Below are 22032 nucleotides of genomic sequence, written 5' to 3'. Positions count from 1 at the left end.
TCGAAAAACCAAAAAAAAAAATAAAATAAATAAAATAAAAAAAAATAAATAAAAATAAAAACAAAAAATAAAACCACCACCTGCAAAACTGTACAGCTCAGTTACAACACTGCACCGCAGAGTTTGGAAAAACCTAACCCTATGTTCCTGGGCCACAGGCTCATACCTGGCTCCAGAAAACACTGTGGCCTAGGCCCTTTAATGCTGCATTTTATTTTATTCTGACAGGAACATCTCCACCCCCCCCCCCCCACAAATCCATTTTCCTAGAGTTTGGGGGACAGAACAACAACTCACATTTTGAAGATCTTGTCTCCGCTTCTCTCCAGGACCAGGAGGTGGGAGTCAGAAGGAACCCTCTGCACCCTAGCTCAACCTGAGCAAGCCAGCAGAGACAGTGGTCTGAGGGGTACGCCCGATGGAAAACATAGCTGAGGAGTCAGTTTGCAGATTCAGAGTAGGTTGTCCACTCACAGCCCTTCTCGGGGCATCTGCCTGCCTGACAGGTGTCTCCTGCCTCCCTGCTTATCCCCATCAGTAGAGCAGCCGGCAGAGTCTTAGATGGAACCTCTCTGAGGGATAGGAAGGTAGATGACAGAACAGTCCCTTTAGTCAATTGTCTGTTTAGCAAGACTTGGGACAAAGCTTGCAGGTCAGAAAACTGACCTGGGACTTGCTAGGCTAAGTGTTCTACATTTTCTTTTTGAGAGAACACAGTGGGTGCTGCAGAGGGGAGAGAGAAGCAGAAGTCAGTCCGCAGGGCAGAGCTGGGGAATTCTGATAGGGATGAGCTGCAAACCTTCCAGTGCCTTTGTTTCCATGCAGAGCCCATGAGGTCAGGATTACTCATGGGGACGCATGGGGGTGGGGCGCAGAAATCCAATTACTTAAGCACCAAGGGCACAAGAGTTCCTGGCCAGACACACAACCAGGATCTGCTTAGACCCTAATCCTCCTACACTTGGCACGTTGGCCCCTTCAGTAATATTTCTGCAGCAGACAGTTTAGGCCTGTTCTCTAAGCAGCTAAGATAAAAAAAAAAATTCACATTTTTACATTCATGTTTAACAATGCAAACAAACAAAAAAGCTGAAGAGCCTCCTCAGCTGGAGAAAGTAGAAGCCAAAACCCTTCAATTAAAGCCACCCACCCAGGTGACAGGGGTGTCCACCCTTACAGAAGTCACACTATACGGTCAGCCCCTCAGAGGAAAGGGCTACACCTGTAGGTTAGGAAGGATCACCGTGTGGAGGCCTGAAGAGAAAGGGTAGTGGTAGAACACTTGCCTAGCAAGTCCCAGGTTCAATCCTCATCTCCTCCAGAAACAATTTAAACATTTTTAAAATCCTAAATGAAAGAACAGCCTGGTGGAACAGGGCTATAACCCTAGCTACTCAGGAGACTAAGAAAAGATCCCAAATTCAAGGCCTGCTGAGCTGCACAATGCATTAAAAAGCCTGGGCAAAAAGAGGACTGAGGACATTACAGTAGATGACTGTTGCGTGGCATGTGCAAGGTCCCGAGTGCACACACACCCATCAGGGGCTCCTGTGGTTCAGACTGTACACCATCCGATTCCTGAGCAGGCGGAGGGATCCTTATCTACAGACGCTGAGGGACAGGGACAGGTCAAAGCTTCTGGCTGCTCCACAAGACTCTAACAAACAGCAGGGTGAGGAAGAGTGGAGGGGCAGTGTCTGGAAAGGGGATGGAAGCCTGCAAAGCAAGTTCAAAAGCAGTGCTGTCCACGGTCTGACCCGGTCCAGCATCACACCCTCATCAGTTACAGGATGTCCAAGAGCAAGAGTGTGGAAACTGCCCTTAGGGTGCGCAGGATGCTTTGAATGGTACCCAACACCAGAGGCACACGGTACACGATGTCAGCCAACTGTACAAGTGGGACTGCATCTTGGGACTTGAGAGAGAGAGAGAGAGAGAGAGAGAGAGAGAGAGAGAGAGAGAGCAAGAGCCGATCTGGTCTGTTTCTAGATTTAGTTTAGGAAAAACTAACTTTGGAAGGCAAGCCCTCTGCTGTAGAGGAAACCATGGCGATGGGCTCTAAAGTGACTCTTCATAGTCAGTGGCAGGGCCCGTGAGTTAAGAACTCAGCTACTTGTTGCTTCCTCTTTTACAGCCAGTGAAGTAGTGAATGTCTGTAAGACCCAAACTTTTTTTTTTTTTAAAAAAGATAGTCCAGGCTAGCTTCAAACTAGCTATATAGTCAAAGATAATCTTGAACTCCTGGTCCACTTCCAAATATTGAGAGATTATAGGCACACACCAATATATCTAGTGAAATGCTTACAAGGTGAGCTTTTTTTCTTTTGGGCAGTATTGGAGATTGAGGCCATGGCAAATCCTCAACTAAGTCACATCCCCAGCCCCAGAACCCGAGCTTTTCCAGACAGGGTCTCACTATGCAGCCCTGCCTCCCTGGACTAGGCTGGCCTCTACTCCAGAGATCCACCTGTGTGTGCCTCCTGTGTGCCAGGATTAAAGCTGGGCACCACCATGGCCAGGAGACTCACTCTTGATAAACTAATGTTCAAGTTCACGTGAACAGCATGGTATTTTATGCAGCCTTCTCAGGATCTCAAATCAACACTTTCTATCCAACACCAAGCTTCCTTTCTACCGTATCCATTTCAGAACACAAGACCCTAACCCATTACCAGATCCTAGAAGCACTGAGCTTTGAAACAAGGCTGGAGTGTTGATTTTTAAAAGTCCCCCAAGGTTCAAAAAGCCCAAAAGTAAGCCGGACAGAAAGGAGTGCCCATGGATGAGAGGTTCTGTCTGTGATGTGTGCAAGTTCATTTGATCTCAGTGGAGATCAAAGCTACGAACTGCATAACAAACATCGGCAATGTTGGTTTCCCTACTTTGAACTGAAGTAATTTAGTTCACATCTTAATGTCTAATGGTTTTGTAAGGTTAATGGTAACTTCTATTCTCTTATGTTATATGTAGTATGGGAGATGTGAATGCTCAGGACAGAGACAGAGAATGGGAGATAGAGCAGGTGACAATGGGGACAGAGCCCTGGTTAGCACTCCAAGCCGCGGGTTCTACACATGCAGCCACTCCTGTTGTCTGCCCAGACCTCCTAAATTGACCCAAGAGCAAGCCACCTCCCCTCTCAGAGGCTGGGAACAGGGGGTCCTGCTGACAGTCACATGTCTGGGTGCGGGAGGAAATGAGGCCAGAAGCCCAAGAGGCCAGGGATGGAAAAGAGGAAAAGAGTATTATTGGGAGACCCAAAAGTGAAGCCAAAACAAAGCCTCTGCCATACTCCCAGCCCAGACCCCCCAGTCAGCCAAACCACTTGCCACAGCCTCCAGAGTATGGGAGGGAACTTGGCAAGACCACAAAGCCCATTTCTAGCAGAAACGTCCATCTGCAGCTAGAAGCAGTTGAGCACCCAAGGTGCCCCCCTCCTCACTGGGCTACTCTTCCAGGACCCAGCAAGAGGGTTTGCAGAGCCATCAATGGTGATCCCAGAATGCAGCCCCAAGTCCCTGCACTGTGATGGACAGAAAGAAGGCTCCTATTTCAGCTAACGCTATTTTGCCACAGTCCCTCCTCTTCTCCAACATGCATTCAAAAATGACTAGGGTCACCAAAGAGGTAGAGCTGAGAGCTCTGTGATCAGCCCCAGCTCCTACCAAGCTCAGGAAAGCCCTCTCTATTCTCCAACTCAAATCTGCTATCCTCTGGATTGGTTTCTTTTCTGATAGGCCCACCTGTCTTCAACTTTGTTGCTGCTTATAAATTACTGAAGAGAGTAGGGGCTCCTCGGCTCTCACAAAGAGCTCAAGGACAGGCGGAAAGGAACAACCAAGAGTACGCAGAGTCAAAAGGAACAGATTCTAACGGGACATTTTGGGGTAGTCAAAAGGAGAGATAGAAGACAAAGATCCTGGGCCCAGTACCAAAATAGTTTCCAGACATCCTTAGCCAGTGGAGTGAGGCTCCCATGAGGCAGAGTGTGGGAGCTCTCACACTGGGCACTGTATTCTGTGCAGGCAGCTGAGGGGACTATACTATGGCATATTCCCTGGGATATATCATGGGTAAACGACATGAAGCACAATGTACAGTAAACCGACAACTTGCATTCACCAAGCTCAGCTTTGTGGCTGTGCCAGGACTGTGCACACCCACGCATCAGAATAGTCCTGGCAGCACTTAGCACACAAGGAGACATGCATTATTTCTTCTGGCTGTGGGACACCATTCACCCTTGGGGCTTACCCCTCCCATACCCATCCTGTAGGAACCTGCACACACACACACACACACACACACACACACACACACACACACACACTTGTACACATACTCCCTTTATCCTGACCACAGGAGGAGCTGTTTTACCATGGCCTGATAGAGTGGGCAAAACTCTGTTGCCACAACAGGCCACCTGAGAAAATCCAATGTGCGGAGAAGACAGAGCCTCTTGAGCTTGAGAGGAAGCTATGGCTCTCAGGCAGGCAACTCAATATAAGTAGATCCATGCTGGGGGCAAAATGAATGAAGCCCCTGAGAACAGCTCACACCGGGAGACCTACTGAGGGCTTTCTCTGGATTTCCCCAACACTAGGGCCAGGGTATGGGCTACATCCCAGGGTAGCACAACAGGTGGCAGAAAGAGAGAGAATGCTAGCGGAGTAGAAAGAAGCAGGTTTTCTGTGGAGAGCCATCACCACAGAGCAGGCAGGCAGCCAGGCAGCTTGAGAGAATAAGCAGACGACTAAGTAGGTATAGAAGGAGGGGGCTTCCCCGTCTCCCTGAGCCCATGTGTCCCCATCCTTTTGTCTGTCTTTCAGAGTTGAGGGACAGAAGAGGCTGCCTCATAATCCTAACATCTCCAGCGCCCACAACCTGGAACAGCATACCGGGCGGGCGACTACAACTCCCCCAGCCAGCAGTGGGTGGCCAAAGGAAGCGGGGGTGGGAAACTGGATTCTGGCTCCCAAGAGCGTAAGCGAGTCAATATGAGCTCACAGTTCTCTCAGCGCGCACGCACAAACAGTATCACCAATGCTTCTACTAGCCTGGGGTCCCCCACAGTTCCTTTCCAGATGACTACCAACAACTCCCAGCCTCACCAAGGCATGCCAGCTCCCCTAGAGAGCCGTCACTGGGCTCTTCCTTCCTAAGAAGCTGTTTCAGAAGCAAAATCCACCACCTTCAAGGCTTTGCTTGGGAAGAGGCCAGGGAATAACCCTGGCCTTCATATCCACCTTGTAAGCTAGCCCGGGAACCCCCGACACACAGGAGGAAGCAGAGTCCCACCCCGCCGGTGTCACCACACAGACAGTGAGGTGGCAGAGTGCCATTTCCAGCACCCCCTCAGTGCTTCCCACAGCTTTCCCAGGAAGCAGGAGGTAGATCGGCAGGAAAGACTAGGGGCATGCAGGGACACTCACAGCTCGCCCACCTGCTACCTAAGCAACCAGGCTCACTGTGCAAGGCAGAGCCCCACCAGGCCTGGCCTGCCCACCTGTCCCCACACTCATCCCAACCTTTGCTTTTTAGAGGCAGCTGAGGTGTTCTTTCCTGTCCCAGTTCCTCCCCCCCCCCCCGCGCCACCCCAACATCCTGGGCCAGAGGCTATTGCTGAGTAATTCCAAACTTAAGAGTGAGCCCCTGGCCCTGTAAACCCAGGCAAACTAGAAGGAATCTACTGAGCGGGACCTGGCTAACCTAGGCAGATTAGTCATAGCTTCTTGGGGAATCAGATTCTCCCCAGACTCTTCATTCTCCTCTCCCCAAAACCTACACCACCCTCTGAAAAACCCACCTGGAATGGCTCAAAGCCCCTTTCTCTGCTTCCCTCACACCAGGGAACACTGCCTTCCCAGTCTCCCAGACACCAAGTGGCACAGAATAACAGCAGACACCCGCTGGCTTCCCAGCCATGATGTTGCATCAGCCCCCACCCTACCCAAAATATCTTCACCCCCACCACCTCCTCTCCTCTCTTCAGCCATCTCCATGGTGACAGCAGCATGACTAATGACACCCTATCAGCTTCAGACTCAGGAGTGCAATTCTCCCTCCCCCTTACTGTCTTTCACCCCCACTTCCCGAGACAACGCACCCCGGGGATTTCTGCAGATTGGAAGCAAACCAACAGTGCCAGGGCCATTCTCCAGAGATTTCCAGAGGCAGGGGTGGGAAGTGGGTTGTACGTCTTTAAAACACACACACACTCACACACACACACACACACACAAACACACACACAGCGCACACATATACATACAGTTCAACAAACCAAACCCCAACTGCACCCAAACCATCCAGCTGAGAAAGCAAAACGAATCCAAACAAAACCCACACAGGCCTGAGAATTCATTGGCCGCCCACACTCCCGCCGCCCCTCCCCCTCAGCTGCTGCTACACACACAGTGGGAGATTAAGGGATCACCAGAGGAGACCCTTTATTTTTATCCAATCCAGTCAAACACTTTACCCCCACCGTGCAAGCCCACTATACACACACACACACACACACACACACGCACACGCACACATACATACACGCACACATACACAAGCGCAAGCGCGCGCGCACGCACGTACACACACACACACACACAAACACGCAGGGTACCTTGACAGTCGCCCCTTGTGCCCAGGGCCCCGTTCCTTCACGAGCATTTATTTCCACCTGCAAAAGAAACCAAAGACACTGGTGAGGCAGGCCGATAGGAGGCAAGGAGCAGAGCAGTCCAGCACAGGCCCCAGCGCACTGGAGGGGAAGGGCCCGGAGAAGAAAGGCTGGACGGGACCATTTTCCTGCTCCAGCTGCCTCCCCAGCGCTGTTGGGCCCCTGCGCCTTCCAGTGTTTTGTTTTCCTGTTTCGGTTCTCCGGCCTCTGGAGATCCCCGGGACCCGCTCCCGGCCTGCACGCGGCCTCCCCTCCCTTCCAGGCCCAGCGCTCTACCTCGGCCGGCCTCCAGTACTGCATCGGCCGCCGCCGGGCCTCCCATTATCCCCGCCGAGGGAGCGCACCGAGGGAGGCACTGCAGAGGCGGCGGCCAGCTGCCGGCTGCTCCCGCCCCGCCAGGCTGGTGTGCAAGGGGGCGGCGCGCACGCCAGCCAATCCCGCGCCCGGCCCTCCCCGCCAAGGACCTGCCCAGCAGCCAGGCAGGGGCCTTGGTGGAGGGAGCCATCGCCACAAGGGCTGCTTCCCAGGCAGGCCGGGGATCCCGGGGCACCCTCCCAACCCCCCCCCCCCCCCCCCCGGCAACATACACAAAACGTCCCCTGCAGTTCTAGCGGGTGCAACTGGAGTACGACAGAGGGGTGGGGAGCGGCGGTATGTGGGTATCCCATACCGGCCACTCTCAGCCAGAGCAGAGCTGGAGCTCTGGTCCTCCAAGGAGAATCCAGGGCAGCAGAAGCCTCATATCCATCCCCCCAACCCCGCCCCCCGCTTTGCAGACTGCAGATGAGTGGAGTAACTTACCGAAGGTGACACCGCTAGAACACAGCATAGCTCAAACTCCAAGCCAGGTCAGTCCTCCCTGAAGATCATATCCTTCGCCATTCTATAGCTCTACTCCCCTGCCCTCTTACACCCCACTTGGAAAACTGGCTGTAGCCCATATAACCTATGCTTCCCCAAGTCCGCTATGCCCTCTCCGGCATAGCCTTACTATGCTGAAATGCAATTTTCTCAAACAAGTTTCTCTTCTGGAGAAGATCCACCAGGTGCCCCGTCCAAAAAAACCGCCCTGGGCTCCCCGCCCTTAAGAGTTTCCTTCTAGTTCTTTAACTATAGGCAAACCAATGGTTCGGTGACCTGGAGACCATGGTGGGGAGGGATAGCAAGGTCTTAGCAATTCACCTTCTGGGATTCAATACCCAGGCATCCTCTTTTGTCCCATTCCCCCTCGGAAGGGGAACATCCAGGCTTCTACCTCATATACACTTTGGTACCCACATCTCCCATTCCTAGCCTGTGGTAACTTACCTCTCTTAGCCTCTCTCTGCTCAACTGAAGAATGGAACCAGCAGCCATTTCATGCAGCTATGAGGGCCTGAGAAGGCACAGAGCCACTGCCTGACACAAGGTAGGTGCTGCTGGCTTCCAGCACTCTACATCTCTGCCAGAGCTCAGGGTGCCTTCTCATTCTCACGGATGAGTAAGCTGAGGCCTGAGAGAAGTGACTCACAGATGAGCACCCCTGCTCCAGTGACTCGTTCTATTACCCATTCCACCCCAAATGCAGAATTGTGCCCCACCCCAGGGCCCCCAGGGGGTGTTCAGAATCAGATAAGTTCTTTAGGAGCGGGCCAAGCCTGCTTCTGGTATATGGAGGCTTCAGGGCCCACACCTGTCTCCCCTTTGGCACAAGAGGCAGTCCTACTGGGTCCCTCCCAGAGCAGACAAGATAAAGGGACAATGTCCTAAATCATGACTTGATGTGACAAACTGCGCGTTTGTCTTTTAACTCACTCCTGACCAGACTACATGAATCCCCTTCCTTCTTCTGGTTCCCTAAAGCCCTGTGCTATTATTAAGCCCTGTGCACATGCACCCCACACAGAGAGACAGTGTGGACAATATCAATACTGCCTCTTCTATGGCAGTCACAGTGTTTCAGGCCCCCGCTACATACCAAGCCCTGTGCCAACCATGCCGTAGGTTCATTTCATTTTTCTCTACACACAGCTGGTTTTCAGGAGAGGGATATGGAGTGTATTGGAGGACAGTGAACAATTTGCCCTAGAAAATTAGTGGGCAGGAATTCAAACCTGAACCCTTCTCATCCTCTGAAACCCCCTTTTCTCTCTAAGCCCAGAGAGATATAAAGACAACTGGGTCACTTCAAGGGACCACTTCCTGACAAACGGATCTGAGAATACTTATATCTTCACTCTTCTCAAGGCCGCTTCCTGACCCCTCCCCCGAATGCTAATGTACTGCATGGCTGAATCCAAACAGTGCCTCCCTCCCTCTGCCAGGCCCTCCGCCAGCAAGCCTTCCCAGCCAGGCTCCTCCCCGGCCCCAGGAACAACATTCGGCCTCTTCTGCAGCACCAGTCACATTCAAGCAGTCCTTTATTTACAGTCGGTCCCCACGTGGGTGGGGCCCTGTCTTCCCTCTTTCCTAGGTCTACACATAACTGGAATGTGCTGAGCTGAGTTCTGTCTCAGGAGTGTGGAGTGGCAGGGGGCTGGGCACTGAGATGAGGAGGCCCCTCTCCCGGTCAGCCTGGGGGGGGGGTTGGGGGCGAGCACCAACTCTCCTAGAAAGGGAAGGCCTGCCTCTGTGGACCCTGCCTCTTCCTCACAGCTTACAGGAGCTCCCCTAACTCCAGCAGCCCTTGGCCAAACTGAGGGAGGCCCCTTGTTCCCTCCCATCTTCTCATTCCAGCCACCTCCCCAAGAGGCACCTGATCCCAGTCAGAGACACATGCCAGGGCCACTGAACCAGGAAATTCACTTCCCACTGGCCTTCCTCATCTCTATAGGCTCCTCTTTCTACATGTGAGCCTCACAGTGACCAGCTCTCAGAGGTACTGGGGATCCTTCCCCCATCTTCCATCCTGGCTAATCAGACTCTGCTGCACTTGCTGCAGGAGAGGGGCCACAGAGAAGGTCATTGGGGTCCCTTGCTGGAAACACACTGAGAATCTGGAGAACATGGCTATCCATAGACCAGACTCCACACAGAAACAGGAACTCAGACACACACTGGAGAGAGGAAGACGTCTAGTGAACCAAGCCTCCTGGGACCCCACAAGTAGGGATACAACACAAAGTTCTTACTTAAGCCTAAAAATAAACCCACACACCAGGAATTTTCCATACCCACCTGTGATGGTTTGTATATCCTTGGACCAGGGAGTGGCACCATCTGAAGGTGTGGACTTGTTGGAATAGGTGTGACCTGGTTGGAATGGGTGTGTCACTGTGGGTGTGGGTATAAGATCCTCAGCCTAGTTGCCTGGAAGTCAGTCTTCCACTAGCAGCCTTTGGATGAAGACATAGAACTCTCAGCTCCTCCTGCACCATGCCTGCCTGGATACTGCCATGCTCCCACCTTGATGATAATGGACTGAACCTCTGAACCTGTAAGCCAGCCCCAATTAAATGTTGTTTTTTTTTTTATAAGACTTGCCTTGGTCATAGTGTCTGTTCACAGCAGTAAAACCCTAACTAATACAGAAGTTGGTACTGGGAGTGGGGTATTGCTGTGATAGGCCTGACCATGCTTTTATTTGAAAGAATGTGGATTTTGGGACTCTGGATTTGGAAAGCAGTGGAATGCTTTAAATGGGGCTTAATGGGTCATCCTAGTAGGAATATGGAAGATTTTGTTGCTGGGAGTGATTTGAACTGTGTTGACCTGGCCCAAGAGATTTCAAAGGAGAAGAATTTCAGAATGTGGCATAAGGACTGGTTTTGTGGTATTTTGGTGAAGAATGTGGCTACTTTTTGCCCTTGTCTGAAAAGTTTGCCTGAGGCTAAGGTGAAGAGACTTGGATTAATTGCATTGTCAAAAGAAGTTTCAAAAAAGCCCAGCAGAGACTTTGTTCTCTGGTTAAGTCTTATGAAGAAAAGTTTGAACAAGCATAGCAAGCTTAGAAAGGAAAAATATAAAATATATGAGTATTAAAGGAGTACCAGGAAGTGAAATGGAGCAAAATCTTGTGTTCTAGGAGATAAAGATTAAGGGTGTGGGACCTTGGGGCAAGATCCTACCCAGCTAAATTAGATCCAGGCATGGTGGTACACACCTTTAATCCCATGAGACAAGCATGCTGATCTCTACATTCAAGCTCAATCTACAGAGCAAGAACCAGGATAGCCAAGCTTAGGCAGTGAAGGATTTAGAAAACACAAAGCTAGTGATAATGTAATAATACAAGGGGATCATGTTCTAGTTCCTGTAAGCAGCAGAACTCGGCAGCTTCAGCCATGTGCCTCTGGCTCTAGAGTTAAGAATGGAAGGAACTACTGGGAAAATTGATGCTGGTTAGCTGGAGCTAAGGAATTAGCGGTGATTAAGAAGAGACCAGCATCACTGAGGTGAAATCTTCTGGAAATTGTTTTCTGGAATCACAAAGAAGCTGTGTTCCAGAGATACCCAAGGTTGTACCTCATGCTGCGGCTGGACTTGGTAATGTGTAAGAGTCACTCAGGTTGTACTGCTTGTGAAGGAATGAAGGGATCATGGAGAGAAGCTGAGGCTTAGCACTGTGAGAGGCCAGGGAAGCCCATTGGAGAAGGTGAAGCCTCAGCTGTAGTTGATGGCCCAGGATTGAAGGGGTCATGCAAAGGATTTGAGGCTTGGCACCCTGAAGAGAGCCTATGAGAGGCTATTGGTGAAGCCTAGTTGGAGTGGAACACCCCAGTGTATTGAAGATGTCAGTACCATGGGATGATCACCAAGAACAGCAGCCGAAATGGAGTGGATCAACCTGAGCATAGAGTGCTACAGAGGACAGAGATGGAGAAGTGATGCCAGCCCTTAGGAGGAGTCCAAAAGATCAAGTGGAATTCCAGACACTGAAAGAAGAAGCTGTAACATTGAAATTGCCTTGGAGACTCAAAGATGTTAAAGACGCCAGAGCCATGGGATACATGCTGAGGAAAGCTGCTAACAGGGAGTGGAACCAGCCCAGGAGGAAGCAGTTTGTTGCAGTCAAAAAAGATGAAAAAGGAGTGGAGATCTGAAGACCACTTTGACATCAGCCATGGAGATGCAGAGTTTGAAGTTTGCCCAGCTGGTTTCCTGCCTTGCTTTGGGGATTACAGTTAATTAAGTTGAATGAATCTCAGAAGAGACCTTGAATTTTGGACTTTTAACATTGTTGCAACTGCTATAGACTATGAGGACTTTGAAAGTTGCACTAAATGCATTTTGCATTATGCTATGTTTAAGTATGGCCCCCATAGACTCATGTTTTTGAACAAGTCTATGGGGACCAGGGAGTGGAATGTGATGGTTTGTATATCCTTGGACCAGGGAGTGGCACCATCTGAAGGTGTGGACTTGTTGGAATAGGTGTGACCTGGTTGGAATGGGTGTGTCACTGTGGGTGTGGGTATAAGATCCTCAGCCTAGTTGCCTGGAAGTCAGTCTTCCACTAGCAGCCTTTGGATGAAGACATAGAACTCTCAGCTCCTCCTGCACCATGCCTGCCTGGATACTGCCATGCTCCCACCTTGATGATAATGGACTGAACCTCTGAACCTGTAAGCCAGCCCCAATTAAATGTTGTTTTTTTTTTATAAGACTTGCCTTGGTCATAGTGTCTGTTCACAGCAGTAAAACCCTAACTAATACACCACCCTACAGATGGGAGAAACGATAGAGAGTTCTAAGTACCTTGCTCAAGCTTACAAAGCTTGAAAATGGCCCAGCAGAACTCTTAACTTTCTTCTTGCAGTGGCCACTATGGCTAGTCCTACAATGCTCATCCATCTACGTCTTCCAAAGGCAGCAGGTGACCAGAGACAGGTCTCTTGTCTTCCTTTGCCTTGTCCTAAACAAGGTACCTCTTTACAGCACGCTTCCTTCCTTGCTCAGCTGAAGCCCACTTCCTCCAGGAAGCCTTCTCTTGTTACCTCAGCTTGTTACCAGTTCACAGCACTTCCTACTCTTTTAACACCTGGGGTGTGTCTCTCTGATTATGTGTCCTGCCTCCCCAACAAGAACCCTACCTCTCCACAGCCCCCCAACACTGGAAGCACCAGGAACTGACGAGAGGAAAACCTGTAACCTGCTTGCCTCTCCACCATACAAAGGATCCTGCCAAAAATCCTGAACACCCCCCCCCCTTTGGAGCCTATGCTTCCTGGTGGCCACACATCAATTTCCACCCGAGTAACTGCGGCCCATCACACATACATCATCCCCTATATTTGAAACTCTTTGAGGTTGTCATGGGAACTGCCTTCGCCTTCATTCACTGATCAGACCTCACAATTAGCTTTGGCAGCGGAAGGCTTTGTCAATGGCAGTCACCAGGAGGAGGAAGCAGAGAAGAAGGAACAACAACAGAAGAGAGATGGTTTTCCTTGGAGGTCTGGCAGAACCAGACGGCAGTGACGCTTCCCTGTGACAAGTCAGGTCACACACCTGAGTCCCTGACAGGTAGTGATGCTCTTCCTGTGCTCCATGCATCCTCCTGTCAGTGGCTCCCAACCATCCTAATGCTGCAACCTTTTAATATAGGGTCGCATGGTGTTGGCCCCCAACCATAACACTTTTGTTGCTACTTCATAACGGTAATTGCGCTACTATTATGAATCATAATGTATCTTATATGCACAGTTTCTAACACATGACACCCCCCCAAGGGTTGAGAACCACTGGTCTAGATGCTCAAAAGGCAGTGTACTGAGTGTCATTAGGGTCAAATGCAACAGTCTTAGGATCACCAACTCTTCCAGGACCCAATCAAATAGCAGGAAACTAGATGATGACCCTATAGAAACAGGGTGTGTATGGAGTGCCTCAGAAACCCAGGGTGGCATGGAGGAAGACTTGCAAAAGAAATTAACAGAGATTTACCCTGCTTTAAGGATCTGTGAACACCATCAAATGTGCCCAGCGACCTGCATCTTTGCACACCTCTGCCATTCGCTTCTGTTGAGCTGTGCTCCGGGAGCAGCAGGGTCAAGGGAGTCACAGCCCTTCTCAACCCTTCACAAGCCACTACATTCAAACTCTCAAGACCCAGTCCCTCCCTTCCCAGCTGGTCTTGGAGAGGACCAAGGGTGACTAAAGGCAGACTCTGTCCTTGGGGCACTCCTCCCTTCCCGCTTTATAACAGCATCTGGTAAGAAAATGTTTCCTTGATCTCATGAAGGACAAAGGTCACACTGTCACCCTCTACTCCTGGCTCAGGCTCAGTGCCTGGCCTGGCCCATACTAGTCCCAGAAGACGCTTGCTGGATGGAGCTAGCCACAGGTTAAAGTACACCCCTCCCCCCGATTCTAGAAACTGAGGCAGCACTAGAGAGGAGCTATACTTCTCTAGGAACAGGGACATTGTAGGTCCTGGGACCCAGGGGATTCCAGAAGGTATGTGTCCTCCTTGCTCTAGTGCTTGCTCTCTTCTTCCTGTCCCCTTACCCCTCCCTGAACCTTTCCTCACCTTCCCACTGCACCCCTTCCCAGGCCTGGAGCAAAAACCCATCCCTCTCTTTTCTAGGTGCCAGCATCATTCCTGGAATCTCTGGGGAACCGAGCTACCCCTGAAGGGGCAGGTCAATAAGAGAATAAAGACAGGTGAGAACAGACCAAGGTCTCCCCACATGAATGACTCAGAAGTGGAACGCTACAGTCCAGGACCTGGCCACTTGTTTTTGACTCAGCTTCTCCTTATCCCTCCTGAGGCTGCCTCTGACAATCAAGAGAGGCAGTGGGGTATAAGGACAGCCACCCTCCTCTGAGGACCTAGATTCACTGTGCTATCAGCAACGGGAGGCATGTAATTTGTCCACTCACTCCCTCCCAAAAGTCAGTCAGGTCAGCAATGCAAACAGAACAGAGCCATCTGAAAGCCCAGCCCACCACATTACTTGAAGCAATCAAGCAACCCCCAGACTTGAGTTCATCTGAAAGGCATGATGCTCCTACAGGGAGCTGCTTTCCCAGCTCCCCATCTTCCACCTCTCCTCAGACATTAGAAGGAACTCAGGCTGTCAACTTCTTATGGAAGTGACAGACAAGGCCACCAAAATGTACATAGTCCAGGAGTGGCAGAGCTTTGGCCCCACACAGATCACCAGGCAGAAGCCTGCAGCAACCCTAACAGACTCTTCCGGAGCAGCCAACTGGACCACAGGGAGTGCACAAGGAAGATAAGGGGGTCTCCTCTTTTAACATCCCCTTCCTGAGTTCTCTACTCTGCTTCCATAGGCAAAGAAGAGATGGTGCCTAGACATCAAGTCCCAGAATCGTTTGTCTGCCCACCCAGCCACCACACTGCCTTCTGCAGCAGACAGCCTAAGGCAGAGGGATGACTCTGGGCTGGGTTTGTGAACAAGTACGTGCAGGACAAGAAGTTAACTTGAACAAAGTTCCCTGAGGCTTTGATCAAGACTGGGTGGGAGGATCCCAGTCGGGAGCCTCACCTTACTGGATCCCACTGCTGTTCTAAAAAACATAGCCACGCCTCCAACCATGATTTCTGGAGTAGGTTAGAATTCAGAAGAGCACTGTTCCATTCTATACCATGGTCACGACTCCCAACCCAGAAGGCTATTTCCCCAACCTGAAAGAGGATATGATGAGGATGGATCTGGGGACCACACAGGGATGCCCTATGTCCAGCTCATAGCTCTACCCAATACCTCTTCTATGCTAGTAACCTCTTGAGAGAGGGTCTCATAGTATATAGCTGAGACTGGCCTGGAACTCATCAGGTAAGAGGCTGGACTACATAAAGAGTTAAGCCAAAGCCGGGTGTGGTGGCGCACGCCTTTAATCCCAGCACTTGGGAGGCAGAGGCAGGCGGATTTCTGAGTTCGAGGCCAGCCTGGTCTACAAAGTGAGTTCCAGGACAGCTAGAGCTATACAGAGAAACCCTGTCTCAAAAAACCAAAAAAAAAAAAAAAAAAAAAAAAAAAAGAGTTAAGCCAACCTCCAACTCATGAGTCCTTTCTGCTTCCACCTCCCAAGTGCGGGGATTACAGGTATGAGCCACCACTCCCAGCTAAGAACATTCTTTATCTGCATTGTCCAACACGAGCCATTAGCCACATGTACCTGAGTCATTAGAAGGCTATTGAGACCACTGCTGTCATTTTAATTTAAATAGCCATCCATGGTTTATGGATCTCACATGGGATGGCTCAGACAAATCGTGCTTTTAAAACCTAGGGTGGCCATGTATATTCTAGAGAATGTGCTAAAACCATATACTGTCTCCCCAGAGGAGATATCCTGTTGCACATTCAAGGGAAATCCAGCCTAACCCTTCAGAAAGCTCAAAAACCTGACCTCAACCCAGATCTGAGACTAAGTCCAGCTATAGGCTAGAACCCAGGGCTGGGGTTTAGCTCAGGCATAAAGCACTTACTTGTCTTACGTGTTTAAGGTCTAATACCCAGCACGACAAGAAAAATTAAGTTGCTAGAGAGGTGGCTCTGTTTAGTGAAGTGCTTACTGCAAACATGAGAACATAAGTTTGGATCCCCAGGACCTACAGCACCCACATGACAGCCCAGCTTTTATACTGCTTTAGCACTGGAGATACAATCCTTCCTGGAGGTTACTGGACAACCAGTCTAGCTGAATCTGCAAATGCAATTGGGAGACTGTCTCAAAATATAAAAGGGTTGGCCTGGAGAGATGGCTCAGTGGTTAAGAGCACTGGCTGCCCTTGCAAAAGACACAGGTTCAGTTCCCAGCACCTACGTGCCAGCTAACAGCTATCTATAACTCTAGTTCCAGGGGATCTGACACCATCCTCTTCTGGCCTCCACAGGAACCAGGCACACACATAATGCACAGGCATACACGCAAGTGAGACACCTATATACATAAATTATATATATTTAAAATGACGTGGATAGATCATGGTAGCAAGAGACAAAAAGTTTCTCTGAGTTCATGGCCAGCTTGAACTACTAATGAATTCCAGGCCAGCCAGGACTATTTAGTGAGATGCTGTCTCTAAAACAGAAGGTGGACATCAATTGAGGAAGTCACTCAATACCGATCACTGGCCTCTGTGAGTGCATTCACACACGTGTGTACAAGACCACAATCACACATGCACACACATTAAGTACAAAAACGTGACCAAAAGTGCTATGGCCCATGATAGATATTTCTTCTGCAAGGAAGCCGTCTTAGGAATGTGAAACCACACCTGATGTTACACTTCCCACAGACCCTGTGAGATCTCTTCCTCCCTCCTTCCCTGATAGCATGTCACCAGGCAGCACCCAGCCTCTATCCAGACACACACACAGGCACAGGGAAAAGGGCACCCCTCAAGCTAGCTAACCAGTGTCGGAAAAACTGTAAACACATTCCTTCTTGCTACCATGGCTTCAGTCAGCCTGCTTAGAACCTACTGACAGAAGGTCTGTGGCCGCCTCCACAGGAAGGAACTGACTCCTCTTCCACACCACGTTTGTTCTTCCACTCATTTCTAAGTGACTAGCCCCATTTCCTTTGATTGTCCTATATGTGACCACTGAGACAGATCTCAAGATAGGCTAACAAAATTCTTTACCAAGTCCCTGCCATGTGCTGCTCCTTCTTAAAGGAAGCCAAGCCCCGCCGTGTGCTGCTCCTTCTTAAAACAAGTCCAAGAGGGCTGGAGAAATGACTCAGGGGTTAGGAGCATTTGTTCTTACAGGGGCCCCAGGTTCAATTCCTAGCACAAATGTTATGGTTTGAAACCATCCATGACTCCAGTTCCAGGAGGATCCAATACTCTCCCCTGACCTCTGAGGGCACCAGGCATGCACATGATAAAGGAGGCAGAACACTCATACACATGAGTTATTTTAAAAAGTGAAACATCTAGGCCTTTCCACTTAAGTCCCACTGACGTTGGCTGAGGCTGCTGCTCAGGCTGCTTCAGCCCTTTGTCCTATCTTCCAACCTACAGCCACTTCCTCATCTGTACAACAATCTGCTGTACAATCTCAGACCCTTTAGCCAGACCCAAGATTCCACAGCCATAGGCCCTCCCTCTGCTAACCACCATTTATGACCTGTGAGCCTATTACCTCCCACATCAGGTTTTCCAGCAGCAAACATCTGAGAGCCTTACTGGCTGTTTTCAGATCACACCCAAGTCCTTAAACAGTACCACCCCAGACTCAGTAGCCCAAGGAACTCCAGAGGAATGAGAACACAGAGGCAATCCTGGGCCGGGGTCTCCTTTCCTAGTTGGCAACTGGAATTCTGTGACTGCTGTGAGTTATTTTGACCCCTTCCTCAGCCTCACACCATCTTCTCATTGTCTCTCAGGATTGGAGATTTACTCTTCAAACTCTAATGGTTATATAAACCACCTGGTTATCTGGCCAAACTATGGATTTGGGTTCAAAAGGTCTGGGAAAAGACGAGAGATTCTGCGTTCTCTAACAAGCTCTAGAAAACACTGCAGGTCAGCTGTATAGCAAAATGGAAGTGAGACTAAACCTCTGTGTCCTGCAACTCAGGTGAAAGCCGTGTCTCTTGTGTGCAGCAGAGGGTCTCCACCCTGCACAGCAGATTCACTTCAAGAGCCTCCGGCTAGCCAACTCTGCTCCAGGTTAGTTAAGTCAGAATTCCTGGCAGGTGGAAACCCACACACTAGGAGTTTAAGTTTCCCCCAGGTGACCCCAGTGTGGAGCCCCCCGATCCACACTGGATGATGGAACAGGGCAGGAGAGCTCAGATCTGTCCAGGAAGTTTCAAGAGAGTCTATCATTTCTCTGCAAGAATCCAGATCTTAGCTTGTCTAGACTGCTTGCTAAGAAACCACAGGCATTCCCATAGCCCACTGCTAGCCTTTCTAAAGTCTCACTTCTCTCAAATACCACCACCCTGCCAACAATCTGTCCTAGAACTATCAAAAATTAACTATTATATTTACAATTTGCAAAACACTGAAAAACTGGACTTCTTGCCAGTCCTAACCTGCACTTCGGTCATTTAACACCATAATTCTGTAAGGACTAATGGCTTGGAGCACTCACTCAGTAAAATATTCAGTAGGGAGCAAATGGCCAGTGGTGACCGGCTCTCCTTCCCCTAATATTAACCCCGTAGCACGTGGGGACCCGATGGCTGCTTTTCCTGCCTCTACTTATGCTCCCCAAGTTGGAGGCCTCCTTCACTTCCTTCTTCTTGCTATACAGAGCATCTGCTGTCATAAGCATTTCCTACTAAGCAAGTACATTCTGGCCCCCGGCCTCCTGGTGTGCCTGGGAAGGCTCAGACCACTCCTGAACCTTCCATGTCACAAACCCCCAGCGGACACAACCTGGACCATCTGTACACTTGACAGTCACATGGCACCATACAAATGGCTCAGTTAGGCTTGGGCCCCCTTCACTACCCTTATCACATTTCCTTTTTTGTAAAAAACCACTCCTTTCCCTCTGCAGGCTGGCCTTATTGAGTCTGTGGCTATGGGGTTAAAAACAGCATCTCGACAATTTTCTAGTCTTCTTGCCCAGCCTTTTCTCGGGTCTTGAACATTTGGGTGGGCTTATTTTTAAAGACTCTCATCACCTAGCTCATTCCAGCCATGTCTCCCTTTGCTGAGCAGCCTCCTCAGGAACCTGCAAGTCCCAAATGGCTTAGCAAGCACCCATCATGTTTCTGACACTGTTGAAAGGCTGCCTAGGCCTGGAGAGCTGCAAGTATCTTGTCAGAAAGCTGAAGCAGATGCCTGGATACAGAGTGAGTCCTATTATACAGTTGCTTTTCTAGCAAGCCAGGGGATGTCTCGAGATAAGCATTTAGTCTGTATTTACAGGCTTACAGTTCGGTCAGACTAAGATATAGTTAATACGTGAAGTTTAACTCTGCCGCCGAGTGTGCCAGATAGGATGCATTGTCTATCTTGTATTTTATTCTTGTAACAGTCCGAGCGTACCCCACCTCACAACTGAGAAAAGCTGTGCTAGAGGGTTTTACTATGTCACCTTACTGTGCCTCATACTCAAAGCCTGCCTTTACTATTCAAGTGAAAAGAATATAAATCAAACAAACTCAGACACCAGCCTGAGCTCTAGATTTTTCTGGAACTAGGAATGAAGACCACAGTAGAGGTACAAAGTCCTTCAGATGTGTCACACCTACTGCCAACCCAGAGAAGCAACCACCTGCTCCTGGGAATCCAAAGCCTACTGGGGGTCGCGTGGGGGAAGCCAAGTAAAGAGAAAAAAACAAAACAACAACAAAACACACACATACACACACACACACACACACACAGGATAAGTTTTCCCCCTCCCATGTCCACGGCCCTTCCAGGATTGTACCAAGCAGCTGCCGGCAGACAGCAGAAAAGAAACCCCAAAGGCAGCTGGGAGAGTTGAGTCAGGATGGAGCTAAGAAAGGATGTCCAGAGATCTAGGAACCCCAAGGAGTACAGATAAAAGCAGATGGTAAGACTTCCGAGGTTCTGGGGAGGAAGTGTCCCACCATACCTGAGGAGTTGGGCCAAGAGAAAAAAAAAAAGACCTCACCAGTCCTGGGACACATTTGGTCTGCTAAGCACTGCAAAGACCTAATGATTAAGGTCACCACGGTCCCCTGAGGCTGCTAAACACTTTGCTCAGGCGAGTCTGTCAGACGTCTCAGTCCTTGAATGTGCCAGAGACAAGCCCATTAGATGGAGTGTCCTCTTCTCGGGAATTATATTTCTCTTCTGTTTTATTTTTCCAAAGGAGAATTATTAGTTACCTTTTTGTTTTTGTTTTTAAACCAAAGACAAAAAAAAAAAGAAAGTTAAGAGAGAAAGAGAGAGAGAAAGAACGAGAAAGAAGGAAAGAAAAACGTTCTTCAAAGTTTAAATATCACTTAGTTAAATATCACCCACACTTAGACCACTGCTCTTTTAAAACAAAGTCAGGGTCACCACCCAGATGGGGGGTAAAGGTGCCAGTTGCAAAGCCTGGGGACCCCGGTTTCATCCTCAGAACTCTCATGCTAGAAGGAAGAGAACTGACCCTGTTGCTGTCCTCTGACCTCCCGATAGGCACCTAGGCACCGTGGTGCAGAAATACAGAAATAGCTGGTCTTGAAAAAAAAAAAAAAAAAAAACCAAAACTTTCTGTTATCCCCACTACACTATTTCTTCAGAAACTGGGGGCAAGCCCTAGTCCATGGACCTACGTGTAGAGCCTGCATCCTCAGTATCACAGAGGTATCCAGGTACATTTTACCTGACCTAGAATAGCCACCAACTGTGGTGAGGTCTGCCTAGTGCACAGACTTCTCAGGGCTGTGTCCAAGCCTCAGTCAGTCCAGGCCCACAGTATCGTAACCATGACCACTGGGATACCTGGCCAGCAGCTTTCACAAGAGGATAGAGGCCCTGGCCTCCTTCTCGACTCCTTTAATTCAGGTATATCCCATTGTTGCAAAACAGGCGCTTAATGCCATCCACAAGTTGTCACCAAGAATGTCTAGGCCACAGTGTTTGGCATCTTTACCCTTGAGTCTATCAGGAGTGGAGAGATTCAGGATGGAAGAAGGAAGTGCACGCTAGGAAGCCGCGCAGCACCCTGGGCTGCTCTTACAACCAAACACCAACTCATATCTAGCTCACCCTCTAAGAAATGACCTGCAGGGTACAAGGTGAGCAGCTTAACTCTGCCCAACACCAGCAGCATAGATGGGCTGGACACTATTGCTCCAAGGCTGGTGGGAGCTGGAGGTGGGGGGTAGGAGGGTGGGGCTGCAGATGTGATACAGAGGTCTGCTTTAGCTGGTAAAGGTAAATAACGGAGCTTCTGGTATGCAGCAAGTGGACAGAGGGCGTAACAAGGGACAGAGACCCCTGGCAGAATCTGCCTCCCTGCCTCCGTGCTTGAACCCTTCTTCCTGGGCAAATGCCTGCCAGCTGGAGGCAGAGCTCCACACTCAGCATCAGGGGAATCCCAAGTGCATGTGGCCCACCCTGTACAACGGCAGGTGACCTCATGCTCAGAGCACAGCAGCTCCTGGCCCAGCTGAAGAGGCTTTGAAAGGCCATCAAGGACAATTCTGTTTCCCCCTAACAGAAGATAAGCCCCCAGGGGCTAAATAGCCTAGGCTCTCAGACAAATTAGTGGCGAGGCTGGGAGCCCTGCAGACCGCAGGCCTCTGTCTCTGTCCAGCGCCAGTTCCGCTGCCTGGAGCAACTTCAGCCGCTACATACTCCGCTCCACCTAAAATCTGCTCTATTGGCTGGTCCCAACCTTCGCCAACTCTCTCCTGTCACAGCCGCCACCAATCTTGTGTGGACTGCTCACCACTATAGTAGGAAGGAAGAAGCCCAATTACAGGGTCACTGCCCCTCCACTCCTTCCGCCAACCCCACATCCCCAGTCTTC

At 50.0% G+C, this 22032-nt stretch overlaps 1 protein-coding gene and 1 long non-coding RNA gene across 6 annotated transcripts in view; one reads left to right on the top strand and one right to left on the bottom strand.

Annotated features, from left to right (window-relative positions):
* Tet3 (tet methylcytosine dioxygenase 3) overlaps window positions 1-22032 on the bottom strand; it is a 95247-nt gene that overhangs the window by 70493 nt on the left and 2722 nt on the right. For 3 of the 5 annotated variants that reach the window (XM_029478287.2, XM_029478286.2, XM_021164553.3), the window contains one exon: window positions 6623-6679. In XM_029478287.2, coding sequence (XP_029334147.1) covers window positions 6623-6679 — 57 coding nt within the window. Of the gene's footprint in view, window positions 1-5806; window positions 5935-6622; window positions 6680-6955; window positions 7061-22032 lie in introns of those variants that run through there. The other 2 variants (XM_021164552.2, XM_085840506.1) reach the window with 2 other exon arrangements.
* LOC115031294 (uncharacterized) lies at window positions 7248-12230 on the top strand. Its single transcript, XR_003836891.2, has 3 exons — window positions 7248-7527; window positions 7997-8087; window positions 9395-12230. It is a non-coding gene; the product is annotated as an uncharacterized LOC115031294 (long non-coding RNA).

This window comes from Mus caroli, unplaced genomic scaffold (assembly GCF_978045245.1).
Source record: "Mus caroli unplaced genomic scaffold, Mus_caroli_1 scaffold_7, whole genome shotgun sequence".
Lineage (NCBI taxonomy): Eukaryota > Metazoa > Chordata > Mammalia > Rodentia > Muridae > Mus > Mus caroli.
This window is presented reverse-complemented; position numbering and strand designations above follow the sequence as displayed.